General features: G+C 37.2%; 1 protein-coding gene across 3 annotated transcripts; it reads left to right on the top strand.

The window, feature by feature from the left end:
• The first annotated feature begins 317 nt into the window (after positions 1-317).
• LOC129311194 (GPI ethanolamine phosphate transferase 2) lies at positions 318-11,590 on the top strand. Of its 3 annotated transcripts, none has more exons than XM_054953299.1 (17): positions 318-616; positions 818-911; positions 1,129-1,173; positions 1,247-1,414; positions 1,515-1,599; positions 1,693-1,799; positions 1,893-1,973; positions 2,131-2,183; positions 2,263-2,365; positions 7,891-8,034; positions 8,356-8,452; positions 8,641-8,866; positions 8,939-9,032; positions 9,127-10,134; positions 10,498-10,579; positions 10,712-10,989; positions 11,209-11,590. In XM_054953299.1, exons 1-17 carry the CDS (start codon positions 492-494, stop codon positions 11,305-11,307), a joined length of 2,889 nt encoding a protein of 962 aa, XP_054809274.1. In that variant the 5' UTR covers positions 318-491; the 3' UTR covers positions 11,308-11,590. The 3 variants fall into 3 exon arrangements, with proteins under 3 accessions (XP_054809274.1, XP_054809273.1, XP_054809275.1); XM_054953298.1 differs by having other exon boundaries at positions 319-616; positions 10,498-10,590; XM_054953300.1 differs by lacking the exon at positions 818-911 and having other exon boundaries at positions 319-616; positions 10,498-10,590.
• The last annotated feature ends 308 nt before the right edge of the window (positions 11,591-11,898 follow it).

Genomic DNA, 11,898 nt, shown 5'->3' with positions numbered 1-11,898 from the left:
TAACTTAGGTGTAAGGCTTTTGGTTTAGAGTGCAAGGAGTTTGACTTGGGCTGAGTGCAAGAGATTTGGTTTAGAGTGCAAAGCTTTTGGTTCAATCATTGTCCTGTAATTTATAATTATTTTCATGTAATTCAGAGGTGTTAACAATGATATACTCTTTGTGTATTTAATTTACATATAATTTATTAAATATTATAAGTAAATTATTCTTTAGACATTCAGATATGCTCATGAATTTCTTCATTTATTAATCTATATGCAATATGTTGTCGTTTTTATATAATTTAGGGACATTGACAGAGACGCACGCTTTATGTGTTTGATTTACATGATGCATCGGCCGGGAAAATGTCCAAGTTCCTGTGTGCGTTTTATAGTTCCCCTTCTGTTGGAGATGACAACAGTGCCTATATTCCCGATGTTGAGTCTGGGAGATCGCAATCTTCTCCTTTTCTGAATTGTAGCATTGTGGTTTCCATCATCAGCCATAGATGTCTTCAATTACTTGCACTAAGCTAACTTTATTGACGATAACCGCCGTTATCATCCAGTGTATCGGCCTCTCCGTCTTCGTTCTCGGCTTCTTCCCTGTCAAACCTGTTCTGTCTGGTTACAGGTACACTTGTCCTCTCAGTCTCTCACAATCTATTGGAAAGCAAAAACCTGGAGAGTTTCCAAAACTCATTCCATCCCGGAAAAAACATCAAAAAAACTGAATTTTTGACTTTGCTAAGTTATCGAGTGTTATTTATTTCCTCTGGAGAATACCGGTGTCTTGTTTTCTCAGTGATGAATTCACTCTTCTTTGTCCTGTTAGTGGTTTCGAGAGCTTCCGACCGCCAACATGCAATGGCATTGGAAATGAGAGCGAGGCATCTTTGCCTCCTGATCGGCTTGAGTCGTTGTATCGGGTATTCGGTCGTTGCTTGGTTCCTGTTCTTTTTGGTGGTGATTGGAAACTCCATGTTCTAGCTTAATGCATGTTTAATAAGAAAAGCTGGCATGGGAAATCTCAGCTCACGTTAAATGATTTTATCAATATAAATTATTTATTTTACTACAAATATCTTTCGGTGCTTATAGTGTTGTCTGTTTCTGATCTATTTTAGAAAATGATTTATTGTGTAGGCACTGTCTGAACTCCCACCTTCATTTGACCGGCTTGTCTTGATGGTATGTAAAACTGTTGGAATGCGTAATTGTTGATGTCTAAGATAAGTTCGCATCTAAATCCTTGCTGTCTTAGGTCGTTGATGGTCTTCCAGCAGAATTTGTGCTTGGCAAGAGTGGACGGTCCCCAGGCATGGCTTATATGGAAGCTATGCCATATACTCAGTCATTGTTAGCAAATGGCAAGGCAGTTGGGTATCATGCAATTGCTGCAGCTCCAACTGTTACCATGCCCCGTTTGAAGGTGGGCTTGCTTTGTTGATTTAAACATGGAAGAACAGAAGAGGTGCACATTGTTGAGAGGTTTCCTTTCCTTTTTCTTACCTCTTTGTATGACATTTCAGGCTATGGTTTCTGGAGCAATTGGGGGTTTTCTGGATGTGGTTTTGAACTTTAATTCCCAGGCGTTTTTAGAGGACAATCTTCTTGGTTAGTATGGAAATCATGTTCGAATAATTGATCTTACTTTGTAGAACTATGACTCTAGGAGTGCTAATTCTCATTGTTACTTATTTCTTTCAGCCAAGTTCTTCAAGATTCGGTGGAACATGGTTATGCTTGGTGATGATACATGGCTCAAGTTATTTCCTGGTTTATTTGTGAGGCATGATGGAGTGAGCAGTTTCTTTGTAAGTCAAACATCCATTTCTACAGAGCAATTGCATTTATTGATCAGCTTATTTAGCATCTCATGGTTTTTGACTAGCTTCTCGTTGCTATAGGTCAAAGATACTGTACAAGTAGATCAGAATGTGTCTCGACATCTTGAGAATGAACTTGGCCAGGGTGATTGGAAATTGTTAGTAAGTAACTGTTTCCACTTCATGCTATTGTGTCACTAGACTAGAGTCAAATGTTATCTTGCATGTTATTTTATAATTTGTTGTTCTAGATATTGTAATTGTTTCCAGTAGTTTATTTATTTTTATTTACATGCATTTGACTGAATTTATATTTTAGATTCTTCATTATCTAGGCTTGGATCATGTTGGACATATTGGTGGACGCAACAGGTATCATCATTATCTGATTGCTTTATTCATATAACACTATTTGGTTCTTTTGGTTTCACTTGGATGTTTATTCTTTCAGTGCTTTAATGGTTCCGAAACTTTCTGAAATGGATGAAGTGGTGAAGTTGATTCATATGAACAATGTAAAAAATATAGAAAATGGCCAAGGAGGGACTCTTCTGGTTTGTGACTACCTTTTCATTGCTTTTTTGCTGAGTTAATTTTTTGAATCCGCTGTATTGTTTATTGCTACTGTATGGACAATGAATATTGGCATATCTAGTCTTTACCAAATGGTTATCCTTCTGAAGAATTGACTTATAAATATTACTTCTATAATTTAATTTAATAACTACTTTCATGTGTGAGCCACTACACTTGCTTGGGTAAGAAAGGAAACAGAACATTTACTCGATTTATATTGAGAAGCTTGGTTATAAAAGTTATTATTAAATGATCATTGGTTGTGTTTGAAGCTGTCAATTATATAGTAACATTAAGTAGATATAAATGAATTTAATACCATAACGTCTCTTGATTCTAGGATTTTTGGAATTAGTGGTGATAGTTTATTCATTCTTCCATTTGTATGGCTGATGTCTGTAGTTTTTATGTTTGTCTATAGTTATAATATTTATCAATTTTGGCCTTATGCCTCTGCTGCTATTATCCTTTGTCGATGTTCATTGTGTTCCCCCCCTTTTGTGGCTAATCTTATGTGAGTTCAGATGACTCCTGATATGTTTTATTCACATATACCAGCAAATAAGTACAATGTACAAGGGTAAATGAGATCCTGCATGATCAGGAGGAGAAATCGAAGGGATCATGGGAGTAAAAAATAATAAATTCAATGGTTGACTATTCTACCCTTAAATTACTCCAAATATTTACAATAATATCCGCACTCCCTTTCAAGTTGGATCATAGATGCTAATTATATCCAACTTGTTTATGCAACTGTTGAAGGCCGGTCTATGTAGTCCTTTAGTCAAAACATTTGCAGCTTGGAGAGTGGTTGTTGATAGATCAGGCAAGCATTTTCTTCTTCCGCTTTTTCTCTTATAAAGTGCCTATCTATTTTTACATGCTTAGACCTCTCGTCTTGCACTAGGTTTAAGGCCATATTGATGGCTACCTTGTTATCACAGTAAAGTCTCAATAGAGCTTTCACCCCAAGCTATATTTCATCCATTACATGCTTCAACCACAATTCTTCCATTATACCTTGAGATAAGGCTTGCAACTCAGACTTAGCACTACTTTTAGAAGCCATTTTGTTTTTAACTTTTTCAAGTTGCCAGATTTCCCTATACAAATGAGCAATTACCAAAGGTGGATCTCCTATCTTGATGAGTACCACCCCAGTCTATGTCAGTGTATACTTTTGTAGTTAATTGTTCCCTTTTTTGAAAGAATAAGCCACTACCAGGTGTCCCTTTCAATATTTGAGTATCCTGTACGCTGACTCCAAGTGTTTCTTCGTTGGTCACACATATGTTGGCTAGCTACACTAATAGCGAATGCTATATTAGGCCTAGTGTGGGAAAGATAAATGAGTTTCCTCGCTAATCTTTGGTACCTATCCTTGTCGACGGGTTCTTCTACTTCATCTTCAGAAGTGTCTAATTCTTCTTCATCTACCTCTTGACCTTTTCTTGGGTACCCTCTTCCTCTTCTTTTTCTTCACTGCTATCGGTGTATCTATGGGTTTACAACCCAATTTCCTTGTTTCAATTAACAAATCCAGTACATATTTTTGTTGGGACGCATAGATCCCTTTCTTTGATGTGGCAACTTCCATTGCGGGAAAGTATTTTAACTTCCTGAGGTCTTTGACTTCAAATTCTCTTCCAAGAGTTGCCTTAACACTAATGATTTCTTCTTCATTATCTCCAATGATAATTATATCGTCAACATATACAATGAGAACACATGTCTTACCTCCTTTCACTTTGACAAACATTGTGTGATTGGAGAGGCATTGTTTGTAACCTTCAGCCTTTAGCACTTTAGAGAACCTATCAAACCACGCTCTTGGGGATTGCTTCAAGCCATAGAGTGATTTCTTGAGTTTACAAACCTGTCCTTCTTTCCTCTCATCGAAGCCCGGAGGCAAGGACATATACGCTTCTTCCTTCAATTCTCCATTCAAGAATGCATTTTTGATGTCTAACCGGTGGAGTTGCCAATCAAGATTAGCTGCAACAGATAGTAACACTAACTGTGTTTAACTTGGCTATTAGGGCAAACATTTCTTTACAATCCAATCCATAGGTTTGAGTGAATCCCCTTGCAACCATCCGGGTTTTAAGCTTAACAAGGTCCCTATTAGCATCATACTTGGGTGTGAAAATTCACTTGCTTCCAACCACCTTCCCTTTAGGCAGATCAATGATTTCCCAAGTGCCGTTCTTTTCTAAGGCTTTTATTTTTTCCATAACTGCACTTCACCAGTCAAATATCTTAAGTGCCACATGAATGTTTTTAGGAACCTTCACTATGTCAATATTAGTAACAAAGGTAGTATACCTTGGAGAGAGAGAATTGAAACATACATACTTTTGTATGGGATGTTGAGTATAGGATTTGGGTTGCTTTTGCACTGCAATAGGCAAGTCTAAATCATGTGTACCTTGCCATGTCTTTTATGTTTCTTCACACGCCTCTAATTCAGCAATTTTCCCATCAAGTTCAACTTGGTTATGTTTAGTGACCTTTATCGGGTTGGAATCTGGAAGAACTGGGAGTAAGTTGGTACCATTAACTCACTTCTTTTGTTCATATGTTATCAGTGGTCCCTTTTTCGTCAAAGCATCCTCATTGCCTCTATTGACAGAGGCTAGAGAAATGGGAGATAGGGAACTGTTTGGTGGTTCAAGTTCAAGAAGAACAACAGATTCAAGAACTCCCCCCCTTCACTTTCCAAAATTTGAAATTCATCATACTATTCCCTTGAATTGAAGGTTTGGGAAAGAATGGCTTATTTTCAACAAAGGTGACATCCCGACTGGTGTATAGGCATTTGGTAGTAGGATTATAGCATTGATAACCCTTTTGAGTAGGTGAATATCCTAAGAAAATGCACTTAACAGCCCGAAAATCAAGTTTCATGGGATTAAGGGAGTGAACAAATGCAGTACAGCCAAACACTTTGAGAGGAAGAGAGGATTCAAGATGGGAAGTTCCAAAGAATTCTTTAAGTTTGTCAAGTGGGGTGGAAAATGAAAGAACACAACTTGGCATCCGATTAATGAGATATGTGGCTATAAGGACAGCATCCCCCCAAAAGAATTTAGGAACATGAGGTGTAAGCATTATGGCTCGGGAAACCTCAAGAAAGCGTCTATTTTCCTCGTAGCAACCCCATTTTGTTGGTGACTATTTGGACAAGAATTTTGTGAAAAATGCCATTACTTTTTAGAAAATTGCCTAAGTGAGTATTAAAGTTCTCAGTGCCATTGTTGGTATGAAGAATTTGAATAGGGGTTTGAAATTGTGTCATTATCATATTGTGAAAATCAATGAAAACAGACGCAGCATCGCTTTTTTTGCGTAAGAGATAGACCCAACAAAGTCTTGTATGATCATCAATGAATGTTACAAACCACTTAGTGTGTGTTCGATTAGGGACACGTGAGGGACCCTTAAGTCACTGTGAATAGTTGAAAAATGGTGGGAAGGCTAATACTCAGAACGTTGAAAGGGTATATGATGATGTTTTGCCAGTTCACATTCATCACAATGAAAGGAAATATTTTTATTAGAATGGAATCCAGGAAACAATTGACATAAATATTGAAAATTGGGGTGACCTATTCTCTTATGCCATAACATAATATCCATATTGGATTTATTTTCAGAAGTAGAAGCTAGATAGCTTTTAATGCGAGACCATAAGTTACTCATAGTTGATTCATCAAGATAATAGACTTTGGTCTTCTTAGCACTACCAATCATCTTCCTAGATGATAGGTCCTGAAAAATACAATGAGTAGAACAGAAATGAGCTTGACAATTTGCTTGCTTCATGATTTTACTCAAAGACATTAGATTGTGTGCTAGATAGGGGACATGTAAAACTGATTCTAGTTTCAGATGATAAGAAATAATAACACTGCCCTTGCCAGCGAGAGGATAAGAAGACCCATTTGCTGTTTTTATTTTCTCACCGCCTACACATAGGACTTTGGTACTAAACAACTTAGAATCACAGGTCATATGGTCCGATACTCTAGAATCCACAATCCACTTGAAATTATTACTAGTAGATAGAAAAGCATACGTACCTTTGTGGGCCACAGAAGCAGTAGGATTGGGTTTTTGAGACCGTTTTATCTTTTGCAAGATACCAAGCATCTCTAGAAGTTTAGCTAGTTGCACCTTATGTACTTGAGGCATAAAACTTGACTCAAAATGCTCTTGAGCATTTTCATGGGATGCTTGGTAGCCATAGGACTCTCCCTTCTTTGGCTTCCAATTTGGAGGTTTGCCATGCAAATCCCAGCATGTGTCCTTAGTATGACCTTGCTTCTTGCAATGTTCACATGTTACTCTTCCTTTCTTCCCCCTCATGTTAGGATCATTGCTGTGACTAATAAGGGCAGAGGACTTTATGTGAGGAGAAGAAGGAGGGGGTTCAAGCATCATTACCTTGCTTCTAGAGGCTTCTTGACACACTTCAAAAAAAACTTCATGTGTAGAAGGGAGAGGGACTCGACTCAAAATCCTGCTCTTGACATCATCAAGAGGCTGCTTCAGATCTACGAGAAATTGGAACATGCATTCTTGCTCAATTGTTTCTTTACATTTCACAACATTACTTGGGTCCTTCCATTGCTCATCGAAAATGAGATCTAATTCTTGCCATATCATTGACATCTTGCCATATTCAGTTTCAGTTCGTTCCTGTTGTTTTATTGACCATGCCTTCATCTTTGATTCATGTAGTCATGCAAGATCTTCGCCATCCGAATAGGATTCTCAAGCAGCGATCCATATAGCTTCTGCAATTGGGAGAAACATGAAGCTTCGTTTGATTTCAGGTGCCATGGCTTTGATAAGCCATGGCAAGACCAAGGAGGTATTAGTATGCCACTAGGTAAACACTTGTGTCTTTGTTTTGATGGGAACTTTTGACATGCCAGTGAGAAAACCCATCTACCCTTTGCTTTCGATGGCTAGCTTAATCACTTGTGCCGACTTGTGGTAGTTGGAACCATTCAATTTATTTGAGATGATTAGTACAAATGATCCTTCGAAGCTAGTGGTCGACCCATAGGGACCTCCAGCCACACTCAAATCACTTGATGAGGAAGTCACGGATTTTGACATTGGGCTTGTGGTTATACCTGTCAACTGTTGTGAGTTCAACCTGCCTGAGGTATTGTTGCTATCGAAGTCACTGCCTGAGTCAATAGAGATGACAGGCTCTGAGACGATGTGAGTTCAAATGACTCTTGATATGTTTTATTCACATATACCAGCAAATATATACATTGTACAAGCGTAAATGAGATCCCACACTATCAGGAAGAGAAATCAAAGGCATCATGGGAATAAAAAATAATAAATTCAATGGTTGATTATTCTACTCTTGAATGACTCTAAACATTTGCAATAATACTGCATCCTAACTATTATTGTACATACCAATTCTATTCATTAATCATAGATTAATTCATCTCTATTGAATACTTTGATTTAGGTGGTGGTTAGTGACCATGGCATGACTGAGAATGGTAATCATGGTGGTTCTTCATATGAGGAAACTGATTCCCTCGCTCTATTTATTGGCCTGAAAGATGATGTCTGTGACCATGCATTATTCAATCATGCCACAGTTTCACAGGTAATTAAATTCTATATCTTGCTTGTGGGCTACACACTTATTTACCCAAATATGGAAGCTTTTCTGCCCTCAAACTTGAAACTGCTATTAGAAGTTAGAACAACTTTAACAAGCTAGTTACTAGGGGAGAATCTTTTTGCATTGAACATATCTACCAACTTCTGTTCTTATCCATCCTTATACAGCGAGTAATGGATGTTTTGCATTAAACTATGCAAACGCTTTCAGCTGCTGACACGATGCCATTAACTAATACCCTGGATACACTGGCATATAGGTGATTACATATTTGTAAAATTACATATTGTTGTTGTGCTCCAGGTTGACATTGCACCAACACTAGCCCTGCTTTTTGGTGTACCAATACCTAGAAACAGTATTGGTGTTTTGATCTCTAAAATGTTTGATTCTCTGACAGGTTAGGTCTTTCATTCTCTGGCCTTATAGGCTTATGTATATAATGCTTAAACCAAAGAGAATGATGTGGTGTCTTTGCATCTACATTAATTTTTTTTTTTTAACGTAAGGTGTGTTTTTGACTGCAAAAAAAGTTGTGATGTTCTTTTTATTTATTATTTTTTAACGTCAACTTATATGATGGAGCAGATGATAAAAAATTGAGAGCACTTCAGTTGAACTCATGGCAATTATTCAGACTACTTCAAGCAGAATTGCCAGGTTTGTCTTGTAAAAATTTTCCATGTGAAGACTTGATAGCTGATAGCGCATTTGGAGTTGGTGAATGTAACGGTCGCAAGGAGGAGGTGTTTTGTTGCTTATATCTAAATGCTGCTACTCTTCATGATACATGGAAAACTAAAGTGATATCAAGGTGGATATGTGATTGTGCTAAAGTTATGGCATAACTGCAGAGAAAGTATGGTTGATTAAACTTATTTTGCAGGTTCAATGGCACAGAAAACAGCAGCAGTGTTATTGCTGCATATCACAAGTTTCTCAAAAGAGCAAGTGAGTGGCTGTCACACAAATCAACTGATGTATGTGTACAATTGGCTTTCTCATATCCTTAATTTTTAAAAATTATTCTTTTCTCTCACTTTCTGTCCTTTCTGGTGGCAACTCATTGTACAGAAACCAATTGATTTACTTGTTTTTGGAATCACTGCAATTGCCATATCATCTTTGATGCTCTCGAGTCTTGTGATTCTCATACACAAAGAAGTTCCTCCTAGGGAGGAGAAGCACGGCCTTGATTATTTGAAGCCATGGAAGATGGATGAGGCATTTATTTTGCTTGGCATAAAGATTCTCGTTATAAGCATGGGATCCAGTTCTATGATCGAGGAAGAGCATTATATTTGGCATTTTCTGAGCTCATCAATTATTCTAATATTTATCCGCAAAAGATTACAGTCATTTGAACCTAACAGCAAATATGAATATCTCAATTTGATAAAAGGAGAAATCAAAAGGTCAGGTGTTGAAATGAGTTTATTATTCTTGATTCTTTTTTGTGGAAGAATTTTGAGAGGCTGGCATCAAGGTGGTGTGAATTGGACAAACCTTCCAGATATATCCAAGTGGCTTGAACAGGATGGGAGTCACTTTATGAAGTTGATTCAGCTAATATCATGTGTCCTGATTACCTGTTTAGGCCTTTTTGCCTTGTATTTGATGAGATACAAGACAAAAGTTGTTCTGATGGTTGGATTCAGCTTTGTAATGTTGGGCATTTTGATATCTCGACATGTTATGAGACATCAAGACATGTTTGCGTCATCCAGTAATGATGCTACCTTATCAATACAAATAATCTATGTTACCATGGGAATCACCACTGTTGTTGTTGTTGTGGCTTTGCCATGGATTACACGCATGCAAAGTCCTGAAATGTGCTCAAGGTGGATCTCCAGCAAGTTGACAGCACTTCCTGATGAAATTCAGAATATGACTCCAATTTTGGAATTTACAGCTACTTTATACGTGATAGGGTGTCTGTACGTAACATTTTGGTGTCTCCTACAGTTGTTGCTGCAACAACCTATTAATGCGATGCCTGTGTTGTTGCTCTTTATGCAAGTCTTGGCTAGCATGCTTATATTTTCTTCGAGTGAATTGAATTGTGAGCAATGGGTTGAGGTTAGTAGCAAGATCATCACATGAATATAGATAATTTTCTCAATATATATTGACTTCAAATTTAGTTATGAGCACTTGAGCTTGGCTCTATCTATGATAGCAATTGTGCCAACTGCTAGATTAGAGTTTTATGATCTGACCTTTGATACTACATACGATTGTCTGTATGGTATTCACTATCACAATGGTAGTATTTGAGTGTCTGCTCTTGTTTTGAACTTCAAATTTAAACATAGATAAAATATTGAAAATTCTGTCAATTTTGATTTATATTCATTACGTTCTTTTTCTGCATAATTTATGAGTATGAGCTCAAAATGTAAATCAGGTGCTGAATACTGTTGGCTTGCATTTTGTTCTCAGATTATGGCACTGTACTATCTGGGATCAGCTGGTCATTTTGCTCTTGGGAACAGCAACACACTAGCTACCATTGATGTTGCTGGTGCTTTTATTGTAAACAACCTTTTTTTTTTCTTGGGGTTATCATTATTAGAAAGCTTTAAAACCCTTGTTTTGTGCTTAAAGCCCAATGAGATATCTATCTTCTAACTAATGAAATATTATCCATTGGCAGGGAATATCAAGTCACTCAATATTTCTTTCAGGGCTTTTAATGTTCATCATTACCTATGCCTCCCCCATGTTATTCTATGTCAGTGTGGTGCTTTACATCTCTGTAAAGGACACCTATTCTCTTATTTCCCAGGATGGAAATTCAGAAGTTCTCAAGACTGTGCTTGGGTTTTCTTGCCTTGTTCCTCTGAGCATCAATTCTGTTTTGTTGACTGCATACACGATTGTGTTACTGTTGATGAGGAACCATTTGTTTATTTGGAGCGTCTTTTCTCCGAAGTAAGTCTTCCCTGAATTTGGTGCTTTTACCATTGATGAATAGTTGAAAACTCTAAACTATTCTTAGCAACTTTTTAAATGTATTCTTGAAGAATTTACCCAAAAAAAAAAAAAAGACCCCTTCAAGAAGTTCTAGGGATTTTTCCTGAGTTCGTGCGGCTATTATAATCTTCACAGATCAAACATTGCAAGACTCACATTGATCATTTTGCCTTGCAGGTATGTTTATGTTTGTGTTGGAACTGCATGTGTGTATATTGGGGTCTTCATTGTAGCAGCGACTGTGATTTATGCGTACCTAGTTCTCTTGGGGCATAAAAGAAAGCAGAGTTTTGCCTCCAGTAGCAAGCAAAACGGTACCCTGTCAGTTAAGGAAAGAACAATACAGTATTGAACTGCTGGAGTCAATTTTAAATTTTCCCCCATGAGTATGGCTCTATTCATTTTTTACCCGTGAAAATATTTGTTCATTTCTTTGAAAAACTGAAAATATGCAAGAGAAGATCTCTGGCTGATTGATGGATGGAGTGTTGCATATCTACTCATAGCGAGGATTAACAACAATAACAAGCCTTAATCCTATGAAATGGATTTCGCTTCATGGACCAAAGTGAAAATTTGGGTGTTTATTAATATTTGGTACTCATACCCTAGATTTACGAAAGCTAAGGTAGACACAATTAAAAAATAGTATGTGGCACTATAAACAATTAATTTCTTGTGTCAGTTTATTTAGATGCATAAGTTCATGAACATTTTGTGGTCTACATTCCATTGTTTTAAGTAATGCCTAGGAGTGGATGGTCCTATTAGCTGGATCGATGATCATGCTTGCTAGTGGTTTGATTTAGGCCAAAAAATTGTTTTTATGAGTGAGTCAAGTTAGATCATAGTTAAGTTGTGAAATAA

The sequence above is a fragment of the Prosopis cineraria genome, unplaced genomic scaffold (assembly GCF_029017545.1).
Source record: "Prosopis cineraria cultivar Desert tree isolate PC_DT_omini unplaced genomic scaffold, ASM2901754v1 PC5, whole genome shotgun sequence".
Taxonomy (NCBI): Eukaryota; Viridiplantae; Streptophyta; class Magnoliopsida; order Fabales; family Fabaceae; genus Prosopis; species Prosopis cineraria.
Note: the sequence above shows the minus strand (reverse complement) of the source record. Positions and strands in the feature narration are given on the sequence as shown.